A 15,759-nucleotide genomic window follows, 5' to 3' on the forward strand; every position below is an offset into this window, starting at 1 on the left:
GGCTCTGTGCTGTGTGTGTGTGTGTGTGTGTGTGTGTGCTGGCTCTGTACTGTGTGTGTGTGTGTGTGTGTGTGTGTGTGTGTGTGTGTGTGTGCTGGCTCTGTACTCTGTGTGTGTGTGTGTGTGTGTGTGTGTGTGTGTGTGTGTGTGTGCTGGCTCTGTACTGTGTGTGTGTGTGTGTGTGTGTGTGTGTGTGTGTGTGTTAGTCCTGGGGCATGAACTCAGGGCCTGGGTGCTGTCCCTGAGCCTTTTTGCTCAAGGCTAGTGCTTTATCACTTGACCCACAGCTCTACTTCTGGCTAACCACTAAACAGTGGTTAATTGGAGATGAGTCTCATGGACTTTCCTGCCTGGGCTGGCTTTGAACCACAATCCTCAGCTCTCCCTCCTGAGTAACTAGTATTATGGGTATGAGCCATGGGCACCCATCTTTGTACTGTATGATTTATTTATTTATATATTTTTGTCTTTTTAAATTAAAAAATTATCGTAAAAGTGATGTACAGAGGGGTTACAGTTACATAGGTAAGTTCATTAGTACACTTTTTTTGTCGGCCTTCTTTTTTTTCTTTTGGTAAGTCGTGGGGCTTGAACTCTGGGCCTAGGCACTATCCCTCAGCTCTTCAGCTCAAGGCTAGCACTCTAGCCACTTCCAGTTTTCTGGTGGTTAATTGGAAATAAGAGTCTCAAGGTCTCTGCTGCCCGGGCTGGCTTTAAACTGTGATCCTCAGATTACAGCCTCCTGAGTAGCTAAGATTACAGGCGTGAGCCACTGGTGCCTGGCTACATTTCTTTTTTCACCCTGCAATTTTTTTTTTTTTAATGTCTGTGTTTGGTGTTCCTGGAATTCCCATTGTGCTGTAACACAGCCCATTCCTGAAAGCAGCAAGGAGGTCAGTGCTCTCTTGCTGTATGAAGTCCTTCACTCCAATATGCAAATCTCAGGTCTACGTTTTGAGCTGTTTAGTAAATCTTCTGAATCCATTGGGGCCAGAAAATGTTTGGATTTAAAGATTTCTTAAAAATGGATAGATATAGATGGAGTAAACTCTTTTGCAAGTGAATTCAGGCAAAATACCTTTCATATGAACATGAAACCAAGATTTGTTGCAAATATTCGTGTCATTCTGTTATAATGTGTCCATGTAAATTGCAAAGAAATGATTCTGTGTGATGTATCAATATGGAAAGAAATGTAATGAATGATGAAAGTGAGTAAAAATGGTAGTTTGGGCCCAGAGACAGGGCTAGAGAAAGAGTGCTTGCTTAAAGCTGGGTGCCCGTGGCTCATGCCTGTAATCTTACTCAGGAGGCTGAGATGTGAGGGTTGTGGTTCAAAGCTAAGCTTAGGCAGGAAAGTCTGAATCTTATTTCCAGTAAACTACTAAAAAAGCTGGAAGTGGTGCTGTGGCTCAAATGGTAGAGTACTGGCTTTGAGCAAAAGACGCTCAGGAACAGTGCCCAGGCCCTGAGTTCAAGCCCCTCAACTGGTATAAAAAAATTAAAGGAGGTATCTGCTTAGCATTCACAGGTTTTAGGTTCCAGCCCCAGCACTGCAAACAAAAACAGAATCACAGGAAATAAAAACTGTGTTAGGGACTCACTTAAATTTTAGAGAACGAAATACATCTTATCTACTTATAGGGAAAGAAGGTATCAACAGAAAGGAATAACCTTGAAGGTGGTAAGTGGATTGATAAGTCTGTACTTAAAAATTATGAAATGGTAACACCTGTATAATATGTATATAATAAAAATAAAATTATATTTTATAAACCATATATTATGTGGGCAGGTATCTGTAAAGTTTTATTTTTAAATATATTTTTGCTTTTTCTTCTTTGAAATTCCTGTTTTTTGTATAGCAGACATGTTTTATTCATGTGTTTAAAAAAATGGTTACTGTCTCTCACCCCAGTGAAGCTTCCTTAAGGAGATAATTCTGTTGAGTACTTATGATAATAGCATGGAATAGACTGTACCATAAGTTTTTAAATATATATATATTATTGTAAAGATACTGTACAGAGGGGTTACAGTTACATGAGTAATGTAATGAGTGCGTTTCCTATCCAGCATTGTTACCCCTCCTTTGTTTTTCCCCTTCCATCCCTTCTCTTCCCACCTTCCCAACTCTTCCCCTTTCCTCAAGTTGTAAAGTTTGTTTTCCACATAGTGTCTTGTACATCTCATTGTTACAATGGGTCAACCTGGATCCTTGTTTCAGCGTTTTGTTATTTCCCTTTCCCTTCTCAAATTAGAAAAATGTATATACAAGATGCAGTGTGCCATGATGTTTTTAGACCATTATGGTTGTAGAATATTATCTTTCATTCAGGTGTGAAGTAATATTGTTCTTGAGGGGAAATTTTTTTTATTAGTCGACAGGCATTATAAGGCTGAGCAAGTGGTGATATTTAAACTTTTTTTTTCTTTTGCAATATCTGCTGAGATAAATGACTCTTGGAGTGACTGGTATTGTTTTTTTTTTCAATTGTGTCACAGCCTCAAACAAAGTGGACAGGGGTACTGAGCATCTTTATGTCCTGGACTGTTGTATTAGTAATAGCTATAGAGCATTTTTATCTGCTTTTTGGCAATTCTGAGTAATTCATTTTTACCTTTCAAAATGTTGTCCAGCAACTGTTTGTGCAAACAGGTTTTTCTGCCTTTCTGTTTGAATTTCTTATGCCCTTATAAGACCTATTTTAGGGTACTTGAAGCTTTTACTTTTTATTTGTTATTTCTCAGGTAAACGCAAAGCACTGAAGTTGAATTTTGCAAATCCACCGGTCAAGTCTACAGCCAGGTTTACTCTGAATCCCAACACAACGGGAGTCCAAAATCCACACATGTGAGTATTTTTCCGTGACCAAATCAAACGCCTGAGTCACATAAAGGGTTTAACATGATGGTGTTTCATGCATTTTTCTAAACCCAATGTTTGTTATTTCTGTTTTCTTATGATTTAGAAATGTTATCATGGGAACTTAATTAGAAAATTATTGGTTCTCCATTCTTGAATCGATAAACACAGTTTTCCCTTTTAAAAGTTTCCTTGTGGAACAAAAAGCCAGAGACAGATACATTTGTATGGTTTGAATATCTCTTACTAGACTTCCTGCAAATATCACTTATCCTTTTCCTCCTGGATTGCCAGTTAAATGGCAAGTTGTATTTTGCAGATTAAATGTCCTCTCTCCACAAATCCTCATCGCTTACTTGTTGACAAAATAGGTTCAATTCTGAAAAAACTCAGTTCCTCTAAGATTATCATGTCATAGGACATTGAAAGTTGTGTCCATGTGAGTGTACAGGTGTCAGTGACCTTTTTGAAAAAAATTGTATAATGAATGTTTTAATTAAAGATAGAAATGATATCGTAGCATCTTACTGGAAATATCATTAAAAATATGTTTATGAATTTAAAGTAACTTCCTGACAATGTTTTACCTAGACCTTTCAGTTTAAGTGAAGTGACATATTGTATAATAATTGTCCCTTCCTCTAAATCTGTCATTATATTTATGCTCAGATTCATGGAGAGACTTTTTATCTAATCCTGGGACTGTAAAGCAAGCAGTGAACGGTATGTGTTAATGAACATAGGCAAATCCAGGCACTGTGGTGCACAGCTGTAATCCCAGCCACCGCAGACAAAGAAGTAGGAAGATTGTGGTTCGATGCTAGTCACTGGGTGAAACCACGAGACCCTATCTGTAAAGAATCTACAGGCAAGGCTGGGTTATGGTCCAAGTGATAAAGCACTTTCCTAGAGGCTTGAGTTTGTCAATTGTGGATACGTCCATAAGGCAAAAACAAAAACTAAAAACCAAAAACTATCACAGAATACATTGTTTTGAATAATTTCTCAGCAGTTTGGATGTAAACCTTACTAGACTTGAAATGTACTTAGTTTTCTCAGAGACACATTTATTGTCATTTTCTTTTCATTTAAAAAGGTCAGTATATATTTTACTTGCAAAGAGTAATAAGTTGGCTGATGGTGCAGTGTACTTTGACACGAATGCCTGAGTATAAATACTTTGTTATTTTTAACACTCTCCTGGACTAGAAGGGAGGAGTGTGCATGTGTGAGTATATACTCCCGCTTTGACCCGTAAATTTAGAATGAAAACCACGTTAAATGAGCACTGCAGTAAGTTTATTTCACTAGGACTGCAGCTACTGCAGAAAAGGAGATTAGAAGATTGTGGCCCAATGCGGGCCCCTGGGCAAAACCTTGAGACCCTATCGGTAAAGAAACTAAAAGCAGAAGAACTTGTTCTGGTGTAGAACCATTCTAAGAAATGGTGTTCATTAGTCTGTTTCTCTATAGAAACCGAACATTATCCTGTCTCTGAAACATCTGTATTCATCAAGAAACCTTATATTTTTCAGTTGGTTATAACAGAACCCAAGCAACAAGAAAATGCTCTCCCAAAAAACCTTTTATTGTTCATTTCCTAGAATTCTTCATGAAAGCTTGTCTGAAACTACTTCTTCAACAGTTTAATCCTGTTACCATGGTTACTGGCCAAGTATGTATTTGAAGCCTGACAGAAAAGGCTTATGTAGTAATCATCAAGACGATCCAATCTTTCTCTTTTAAAAGCCCGTTAGTAATAAATCACCAAAATTCTTAGGGTCTCTCTTTGTTTATTAATATTGTTACTATATTCTGGTGACAATACTGGGGCTTGAACTTAGGACCTGGGAGCTCTTGCTTAGTTAGCATTTTTGGTCAAGGGTACACCTCTGTTTCCTTCTTTTTGGTGCTTAATTGAGGATAAAAGTCTCCTGGACCTTCTTGCCCATGCTGGCTTGGAATCTTGATCCTCAGATCTGTCTCCTGAGTAGCTAGGATTGTGTGAGCCACTGGTGCCCAGCTTTAAATCTCTTTGAAAAGCTGTTATGACCAGGGGAATGCTACTAACTTAAATTTAGAACTGAAACAACATTTACATATTTGAAAACATTCGTTTCTCCGCAGATGCTTCATTTATGGAAAATTCATAGACAAAAATCCCCTTTTTATATATTTTAAACAAGTAAATAGGCTGAAAACAGCCCCTTTTTATTTTAAAAATTCAACGGATTTGGTTTTAAGTCTTACTCTTTTAACTAGTGCTTAATAATAAGTCTGTAGCCAGCTCTCAGTGGTCCATTCTGTCTCTTAACAAGTGTAGAAGTTTGAGGCTATTACCAGAACTGGTGATGTTCCAGGGAGGGGGGTCTCCCAGAAGGAGGGGGCCTCTGCCTGCCTCTCTTCCATATTCATGCTCAGTTCCAGAGCACAAAATTGTTTGAGTTGCACAGACAAGGTCAGATAGAAAGAGCTGCTCTCTCCTTCTGCCTTTTTTTAAAAATTCTTTTTACTAAATGTTGCAACTTATTGGGGGAGTTTAAGACTGACAACCAAAAAAAAAAAAAATAGTAAAAGTCAGTGTGCTTTTAGTCAAGCTGTGCATTAACACAATATTTATCTCTTATTCCTGGCTGCTGTTTTCCCATGTCTCATTTTCCCCGATGTCCCTCCCCTGCCTTAGGAGGACATGTGGTCAAGAATTCAATGTATATCCTCCAGAATTAAGAAAAGTGAGGGAAGGGCTGCCCGGGGAGGGAGGGCTGGGTGAGAATGGTGAAGGGGGTAATATTGATCAAGGTGCACTGTATTCCTAAACTGCTTTGCTGAATGACAACTGCTTGAAGACAGTTAAAAAAAACCCATTAAAGCATGGGATTGAGAAAGATGAAAAAAAGATTTCAACCAAGAGTTTGTTGGATTTGTTGTTACACAGGTCTATATGGTCTGGATTAGAAGTAGGCCATTTACTGGAATTGGTAGATAATTGTTTTATTTCCAAGGCCAGCATGTCTCGACACCCCCAGGCTCTTCATAAGGTACCCTTTTGTTCTCTTCCTCTGTGATATGTACCAGAAGCACTTAAGAAAAAAAATCATTGTTGCTGTTTAGAAGTACTTTGCAACTTAGAATCCATGACTTGATTTTTGTGAGAGCTTTGAAGTAAGATCTCTCTTGCTATTTATGTATGTTTTCCTCCTGAAATTTCCATGAGCTTTAGTAGGATTGTAAATGTAAACCCTCATGAGTTTAAGAACGGAAAGAAGAATGAAGTTAAGATGTGTCCAGGAACTGCTTTCAGATCTAAATGGGCATTTGATACTCTCCTGAATGCAGGATCCTTTGGAAGATTTAAAAAAGTAAAAATAAAAGATAAAAAGCAAGAGTGCATCAGTAACTTCTGAGAACCAATAGTTCAAATGAAATGCCAAGGAATGACAGTTGAAGAAGTACAGCATAAGGCAATGCAGACAGAAATGTCAAGTGAGACACAGGGGCAGGGGAGGTTAGATCTATTACTTAGTGAAAAATTTCACAGAGTAGCAAGGTTTGAATTGGACTTTGAAAGATCAAGAAGGATAGGGGAAGAGAAGCAGAATGGCATTTTGATGAATTAAGTGTAAATTTGGAGAGCCATTTATGTAGATCTGTTTAATTGTGGCAGGATATTGCTTACAGATTGCCTTGTACCTCTTGTTGGAAGCTTTTAGCACTATTTTTGTATTATTGGTGTTCTATAATTGTATGAGAATATACGTAGGTGTGGACCCATGTCTCTGGGTAGCAGAGGGACCATTTTATTTTATCTTAAATTAAAAAAAAAATGGTACTGGTATTTGAACTATACCTCCCACAAAGCTGGTTGTTATAAGCTTGTATCACCACATTGGGCTTGTTGGTTGAGATAGAGATCTTGCCTAACTACACTCAAACTGTGATCCTCTTGATCTCTGTCTCCTGAGTAGCTAGGATTATCAAATAAAGTCTTTTAGTTTAAAGATTCATGTATCTGTTTTTAGCTTTCCTTTTGCTGTCTTCCTTCATGTTGTTCTAGGCAACTAATGCAAGTGAAATCAGAACACAGGTGTTTTGTTCCAAGCTCACTGAATGGAATGTCTTCAAGGACCATCCTGTTGTAGTACATGTCAGAATCTCCTTTCTTTCTGAAGAGTGAATAATAGTTTACTGTATATGCATGCACAATTTTCTTTATCCATTCAACTGTTGGTGGCCACTTGGGTTGTTTCTAGCTTCTGCCTGCAACAGATAATGCTGCTTGTGTGGATAATCTATTAAAGCTTTTTATTATACTTGTGAAAGCTGTAGTTCACTGATAATCCAATATTGTCCATTCAGCAGTCTGTCTATACTTTTGCTCTTAACTGGAGTGGGTGCTCTTTAGGACTTCTTCACAATTTGTGAATACCTGGTTTTGATTCTCTGTTTCTGCCACTTCATGTTTTCTTTGTCCTCCTGTCCTTCTCCCCAACATTTTTGTTTTATGTGCTGGTCATGAGGCTTGGACTTGGGGCCTCGGCACTGCCCCCTGAGTTTCTGCGCTCAAGGCTAGTGCTCTACCAATCGAGGGACAGCTCCACTTTCTGCTTTTTGGTGATTAATTGGAGGTAAGAGTCTCAAGGACTCGCCTGCCTGGACTGGCTTTGAGCTGCAATCTTCTGATCTCAGCCTCCTGAGTGGCTAGGATTACAGGCTTAAGCTACCAGTGCTCAGCTTCTCCCCAACTTTCTACCTTGGTTTGGTAGAGTATACTTTCTAAGTATTCCTGAGAAGAGTTCTGTCTTAATAAAGAAACTTTTTTGGGTCTTTGAATGTTGGAAAAATGTCTTTATCCAACTAATTTTTGAAATAAGTTAGCACTTTTTTTTGGCTATGGGGCTTGAGCTCAGAGCCTGGGCGCTGTCCTTGAGCTCCTCTATTGAAGGTCATCGCTCTGCCACTTTCAGCTATAGCTCGACTTCTGGTTTTCTGGTGGTCAATTGGAGATAAAAGTCTCATGGCCTTCCCTGCCTGGGTTGACTTCAAACCATAATCTGCAGATCTCAGCCTTCTGAGTAGCATGAGCCACCAGTGCCTGGCAGGTTAGTACTTTAATTGGCTATTGGATTCTGGAGTAGATTTTTTTCCTTCAAAATGTTGAAGGTATTACTCCAATATTTCTTGTCTTCTAGGGTTGCTGTAGGAAGTCATATAAGACTATCATTTCTCCTCCTCCTCCTCCTCCTCCTCCTCCTTCTTTTGCCAATCCTGGGGCTTGAACTCAGGGCTCTACCACTTGAGCCACAGTGCCACTTCTGGCTTTTTCTGTTTATATGATACCAAGGAATCAAACCTGGGGCTTCATGCATTCTAGGCAAACACTCTACTACTAAGCCACATTCCCAGTTCCATGACTATCATTCCTAAACCTTGGTGACTTCACTATTATCTTTGTGGTGTTTGGTCTTTTTTTTCCCCCAGAGACAGAAATCTCATGTTGTTCTCTTCTTTCCCCTTTATTCTTTTTATTTGGCCCTTAATGGTTTATTTCAATTTAGAAACCATTGCCTTTACCTAGGCACTGGAGGTAATGGCTCATGGTTGTAATTATAGCTTCCCAGGAGACTGATAACTGAAGGATTGAGGTTTGAGTCCAGCCTGGGCAGAAAAATTTCAAGAGATTCATCTCCAATTATCCAGCACAGAGCAGGTCTGGAGTTATGGCTCAAGTGGTAGAGTCCGTGTCTAGATGTATGCAAGAAAGCTGAGGGATAGGTCTGGAGTTTAAGTCCTAGTGCATGCACGCGTGTGCGTGCACACACATACACGGCTTCTTTTGTTTCATTATTTAAGAGCAAGAGGAGAATAAACACATGCATATCTAGAAGTCTCTTCATTGAGTGGGTTTGAAAATTAAACTCCTTGCCTGATACAGTGACACCACCTATAATCCAAGGTACTCAGAAGGTGGAGATTAGGAAGATCACAGTTCGAATGTAGCCTGTGCAGGAAGTTCGTGAGACTCCATTTCAGCCAATAGAAAGCAGGCCGTGATTGTCATCCCCATTGTGCAGGAAGTACAAACAGGAGGACTGTGGTCCAGACTGGCCTTTGCATAAGTGGGAGCCCTTATGCAAATAATAATGGAAGGAAAAAGCAAAACAGTCAGGGGACGTGGTTCAAATGGCTGAGTGCCTGCCTAGCAAGGGCTAAGCCCTGAGTTCAGATTCTTGCACTGCTAGTCCCTCCACCCAAAAAACCAGACACGAAAACTTAGACTAAAGAAGGAATTACGTGATCCTTTTTATCTATCATCTGAACTTTTTTTTTTCATTTTCTTTTGTGGGAATAGACTGAGGATTTGAGCTAACATCTTCCTAGGTATCCTAAGCGGGCCAGGAATTTGCTGGGTAAATTCATCTTGGGTGTCCTCAATTCATTGCTGCCTCAGCTTCCCGAGTGCTGGGATTATTATAGGCCTTCCCTGGGTCTATAATACGTGTGTTTTGATTCTGAAATTTTTCTTTTAAGGAAACGGGCATAAATTTGAGTGCATTTGAGGAAGAATTTACAGTTCTTAATAAATCAGAGAAAACAAAGTAATGATAACGTTTTGGTTATTTAAATTCTGCAGCAAGGAACTGGGTATAATCGTTAGAAGAGTAACGAATAACACAAAGGAAGTATGTCAAGAAGGTGAATTTAACCTACAAATAATAGAAGAAAATAACAGAAATCAACTCAGTAGAAGATGGATGAATAGTGGTCAGCCATTTTGAAAATTGTGCTTAGCAGATCAGTAAATAGCTGGGTGTGGTGGCATACATATGTCATCGCAGTACTCATAGTCTTCAGCAGGCTTGATTCTCGATGACATATACATGACTACCATGTTCTTTTTTGTTGCTGTTGTTGGTCATGTGGCTTGAACTCTGGGCCTGGGTGCTGTCCCTCAGCTCTTCAGCTCAAAGCTAGCGCTCTACCACTTGACCCACAGTGCCACTTGCTTGACTACCATGAATTCAGCTACTATGACTGTAGAAGAGTATTTTGACAATTTTTCTCCTCTTGTTTCATTTCCCTTATTGTGATGTCTGAGGAAGAGCCAGGGTGAGATCTGGTTATTTTAGGATGTTCTCTGGGATGTATGTACCCAGGGCCTTGTGGATGCTATCAGTTACTCACTTTGCCATTCAGGTACACCCGAGCTCCAGAGTGGAACTTGAAGAAGCATCTTTGAGCATTAATCTGGAGTGCTTGTGGCATCACAGGAGGTGTAGTGGATGCTCTAGAGAACTCAGACATTTGTGCCCTCATTGTGCTTTCGGAAGAATAAGCCTGGTATGGTGTCACATCCCTCTAGTCCCAGCTGCTCAGAAAATTGAGTCTTGCTTGAGCCAGGTGATGGAGGTCAACTTGGGCAACATAGTGAGATACTGTCTCAGAAACAAAACAAAACCATTTACTAGTCTCTCTTTCTTTCCCTCTTTCTCTTTCTGTTTCTCCTCCCTTCCCCCCTTTCTTTCCCTCTCCTTCCCTCCCTCCTTCCTTTCCTTCCATTCTTCCCTCTCCTTCCCTCTCTCTTTCCTCTCCTTCCCTCTCTCCCTCCCTTTCTTCCTTCCTTCTTTCTTTCAGAAAAGTATAAAGAAGAAAAACAAAATGGCTCATAATCTTATCATTCAGATAGTTCATAGTACCCTTCTAAAAATGAATAATACGCTGGATGCTGGTGGCTCACGCTTGTAATCCCAGCTACTCAGGAGGCTGAGATCTGAGGATCATGGTTCAAAGCCATCCCAGGCAGGAAAGTCCGTGAGACTCTTATTTCCAATTAACCACTAGGAAACCAGAAGTAGTGCTGTGGCTCAAGTGGTAGAGTGCTTGCCTTGAGCTGAAGAGCTGAGGGACAGCACCCAAGACCCAGAATTCAAGCCCCACCACCACCACCACCAACAACAAAAGAATAATACATACTTCAGGTAAGAGTATTCAATTGATGCTGAAAGTTAAAGAATAAGAAGTAAGCTTCTTGCTCTAGATAATTCTCTCCTAACATAAGCCTACTAAGTACAACATGACCTTGGAGAAAAATGTTAGCAAAATTTATAATTTATGCAAATCCTTAAAAATAGCCACTCAAAAGTTCACTGTATACTACTTTGTAGCTTGATTTTTTTTTTGTTAATACATCTAGAAGATATTTCAAACTTAATACATTTCCTCTTTTCTTAGTTTGTTATATGACATTCTTTGCATTGCACTTTATGTTTAGTTCCTTATCAGTAACTATTTAGATTATTTTCATTGTTTCAAAGAACAGCTTGTGTTAATTCAGTGTTGTTGTTTTTTTAATTTAAAAACATTTGCTGTTTTATTGGTTGGTAGTTATTATTGCCCTTCCCCTATCTTAGATTGACTAGAAATAGCTACTTTTTTTTGGTCTTGATAGAGTGGGCATCTTAGGCTGGATAATGTCACTGTGGGACTATCCTTTGCATGATCAGATCTTTAGCTATGTCTCTGGTCTTTACCTAGTAGATGCCAGTAGCATCTCCTAGTTGTAATAAACAGAATGTCTCCAGATACTGTTAAGGTGATCTTTGGGATGCAAAATGTCCCTGAGTTGAGGTCCTCTGGCACACAATGCAAGCTGGTTACTATCACCTTTTTTCCCCAGAGATTGAGGAGATACAGAAGTGAGTCAGATGTGAGAAGTCTTGGAGCTGGAATGGATGTAAAAAAAAATGTGAGAGCTTGGTGAGGGGGTTTTGGGATATCATATAGCATCTGGGAAAACACTTTCTGAGCAGCCGATAGGTGTCAGAAACCAAAGCAGCCTAGTAAATCTTTTGCTGTTCATTCAGGCAGTATTTGTTGAATGTTCCCCATGTGCAATTCCCTGTGGTATAGACATGGCTACTTCATGATCAGAGATGTTATTGGTACTTCATGTAACTTGGTGTTTAGAGATAGACTCTGTGTGTGTGTGTGTGTGTGTGTGTGTGTGTGTGTGTAAAACTATAACAACGCATATGCTATTGAAGGAAACGAGCCAGGTCCTTCCGTATCATAAGGGTGTTGAAAAAGTAGTCACTGAGGCTTGTAAGCCAGAGTGTATCTTAATTAGATTGGTAGAATGGAGTGTTGCAAGTGGAAACAGTCACAGGCATTTGGAATTGCCAATGTGCTAAAGACTCAGCTTCTCATGGAGTGGACAGGCAGCCAATTGGGATAGGAGGATAATTAAAAGAGGAAGGAAAAGTGGATTTGGATCAAGAGTAGAGGGAAATGGGCTACATAATGTAGGGCTTTCTAGATACACAACCATGATGACTCATTGGGTGCCAATCTCAGTATTCAAGAACTTGAGACAGGTATATCACAAATTTGAGGCCTGCCAGGGTTGCATATTGAGACCTTGTCTCAAAAACCAAGCAAGAAGGCAAACAAACAGGCAACAACTCAACAGACAAATGCTGGGGATGTACTCGAGTGGTAGAGTGTTTGTCTAGCATTCCCAGGAGCTCAAAAGAAATTTTAAAAAAGACAAAAGACATTTGCAGTGTTTGGAAACAAGGTTTAAGAAAGAAGTATGTGTGCGTACAATCAAACACATAAAAATGTATGGCTTTTTGGCGATTAATTGGAGGTAAGAGTCTCATGGACTTTCCCGTTGAAAAGACGTCAGAAGGCTGAGAGCCTTAGATCTCACATCCTCAGATCTCAGCCTCTCCCAAGTAGCATGTTCCCTAAAAGCTGATATTCTCTATCAACCACACTCACTGTTTACCATCACAGTAGATTTTGGGTTCTGCTTCAAGTAGGAAAAGTTAGGAAAGCTGCCTCAAACCAACATGAGATCAAGATGCATTGTACTCATAAATTGAATTGTTCCCTGAAATCCCTTTGTACAGCTACTTTGACAAGAAATGTGCTTTTTAAAAAATACATATTTTATTGTAAAGATACTGTACTGAGGGGTTACAGTTACATGAGTAAGGTAATGAGTACATTTCCTATAGAGCATTGTTACCCGCTCCTTTGGTTTTTTCCCCTACCGTCCAGTCCCTCCCTACCTTCCCAACTCCTCCCTTCCCCCCCAAAGTTGTAAAGTTCATTTCAACATAGTGTCTTGTACATCTCATTGTTACAATGGGTCAACCTGTATCATTATTTAAGCGTTTTGTTATTTGCCTTCCCCTCCCCAAATTAGAAAAATAGGTATAAACATACAGGGCATTGGAATCAAATACATTGAAAATGGGGGTTATACCATGGGGAGAAAGCATATAAGGGAAACAAAAAAAAATCACACAATACATTATAAGTGCATTAGAAACAATAGCAACAAAGATAAAACCTCTTGTGTCCCTATCTTGGGGTTCATTTTGTTTAGCATCATCTTATATGGTTATTTGTACATAGCCTTTGACCTTTTCTGCTTGTCCTAGACATATACTAGTTATTGCAGATAAGAGAAACCATGGGACCTATGTTTCTTTCGGCCTGGCTTACTTCACTGAATATGATTTTTTCTAAGTCTTTCTATTTCCTAACAAATGGGGCAGTATCATTCTTTCTGATGGAGGCATAGAATTCCATTATGTATCACATAAGAAATGACTCAGCCATCCCACTTTTGGGTATTTACCCAAATGATCACAAACAAGACCATACTATAGCTACCAGCACAATTATGTTTATTGCAGCATTATTTACCATAGCTAAGATATGGAACCAACCCATATGTCCCTCAGTAGATGAATGGATCAAGAAAATGTGGAATATATACACAATGGAATTCTATGCCTCCATCAGAAAGAATGGCACTGCACCATTTGTTAGGAAATGGAAAGACTTGAAGAAAATTATATTAAGTGAAATAAGCCAGGCCCAAAGAAATATAGGTCCCATGGTTTCCCTTATTTGCAATAACTAGTATATGTCTGGGACAAGCAGAAAAGCTCAGATAAGATGATGTTAAACGAAATGAACCCCAACATAGGGACACAAGTGGTTTTTTCTTTCTTGCTATTGTTTCTAACGTATTTATAAAGTACCAGGTGATTGTTTTGTTGCTTTGTATGTCCCTCCCCCATAGCATAACCCCTGTTTTCACTGTATTTGATGTTGGTATAATTTGGGGATGAGAAGGGACAAAAAATGTTTAAGTAGGGATACCCATTGCAACAATGAGATGTACAAGACACTATGTCGAAAAATGAACTTTACAGTTTAGTTGGGGTGGGGGAGTAGGGGGGTGGGAGGTGTAATTGAGAAGATGAGAGGGACGGGATGGTAAGGGAAAAACAAAAGAGGAGGCAACAATGCTGGATAAGAAATGTACTCATTACCTTGCTCATGTAACTGTAACTCCTCTGTATATCACTTTGACAATTAAAAAAAAAATATGGGGGCTGGGAAGGTGGCTCAGTGGTAGAGCGCTTGCCTTGCATGCATGAGGCCCTGGGTTCGATTCCTCAGCACCACATAAGCAGAAAAAAACGGAAGTGGGGCCGAGGCTCAAGTGGTAGAATGCTAGCCTCAGCTGAAGATCTGAGGGACAGCGCCCAGGCCCAGTGTTCAGGCCCCATGACCGACAAAAAAAAAAAAAAAGAACCATCAGAAAAAAAAAAAAAAAGACCTTTTTTTCTGTCTGGGTCCCAATGTCCACTTTGTGTTACAATTCTTCCTCTCCCACCCACCCTGTAAGAAATCAGAGTTCTCAGCCGATTCTACCAGCAAAGCAGCCATAGCCGTGTTCTCAGAGCATCAGACATAGCAAACCTTACTTAACCCTTTTCCACCTGCTCTGAAGTAATGCTGAGTTCTGTAACATTCTCGGTTTCTCCCTATCAAGTGCCAATTAGTCTTACCCTGTACTGTTTCTAAATGTTACACTTCTCTAGGGCTCAGCCTTGTATCTGCTTTCATATAAAAACACACTGTCATTCTCCGGTCTTATTTCTGATACATTGACAACTCACATTATTTTATTTTATTTATTTATTTATTTTTTTGCTCTGGTTGTGGGGCCTGAACTCTGGGCCTGGGCACTGTCCCTCAGCTCTTCAGCTCAAGGCTAGCGCTCTACCACTTGAGCCACAGTGCCACTTCTGGCCTTTTCTGTTTATGTGGTGCTGAGGAATCGAACCCAGGGCCTCATGCATGCAAGGCAAGCACTCTACCACTGAGCCACCTTCCCAGCCCTCACATTATTTTAATCTCCAGTTTCTACTCCCTCCTCAACCATTACTCAGACATTGTAACATCAGGGCAAGATGTGTGTGTATATGTCACCTGACATCATCTCAGTGGGCTTGTCCATGGACATCTCAAGCTTAATGTGTCTAAAATCCATTCCTTGCCCCCTTCCAGATTCCTTGTCTCTAGATGCTCCACATCAGCAGTCTTCATCCTAGCTATGGCCAGAAAACCCATTCATTCAAAACAACCTCTAGCATTCATGATGGATGCTTCCCCTCTTCACGACCCACATCCAGTTTCTCTGACTTCAGTGTCGTCAGTTTAATTTCACTGTGATCCATCAAGTGCCAGCTCCTGAATTCCATTCTTGCCTCTTCCTAATCTCTGTTGATCCCCTACAACCACCATCAGATAGTGCTGCTCACCTGTTCATAACCTGTCCATAGCTCCCCACTGCATTATACTTGTTATCCCAATTTTTCTTTTCTTTGTATTCTTTTTCCATTTAGACAGGATCTCACAGAAAGATCAAGCTGGTCTGAGATTCTTGATCCTGTGTTAGCCTCCATAGTGCCGGGCTTACAGGTTTGTCCCACCTTGCCTCTGTGATAGTATCTGAAAATAATATGAAAATGTGAACATTTCTATTTGGAGTTGGGAGCTGTTCTTCTGGACATCTTTGTTTTTCA

General features: G+C 39.9%; 1 protein-coding gene across 2 annotated transcripts in view; it reads left to right on the top strand.

Annotated features, from left to right (window-relative positions):
• Positions 1-15,759, top strand: part of Map2k4 (mitogen-activated protein kinase kinase 4) — a 99,000-nt gene that overhangs the window by 33,022 nt on the left and 50,219 nt on the right. For both annotated transcript variants that reach the window (XM_042693546.1, XM_042693547.1), the window contains one exon: positions 2,752-2,854. In XM_042693546.1, coding sequence (XP_042549480.1) covers positions 2,752-2,854 — 103 coding nt within the window. The remainder of the gene's footprint in view (positions 1-2,751; positions 2,855-15,759) is intronic.

Source organism: Dipodomys spectabilis, unplaced genomic scaffold (assembly GCF_019054845.1).
Source record: "Dipodomys spectabilis isolate Male_0828 unplaced genomic scaffold, ASM1905484v1 ptg000004l, whole genome shotgun sequence".
Taxonomy (NCBI): domain Eukaryota; kingdom Metazoa; phylum Chordata; class Mammalia; order Rodentia; family Heteromyidae; genus Dipodomys; species Dipodomys spectabilis.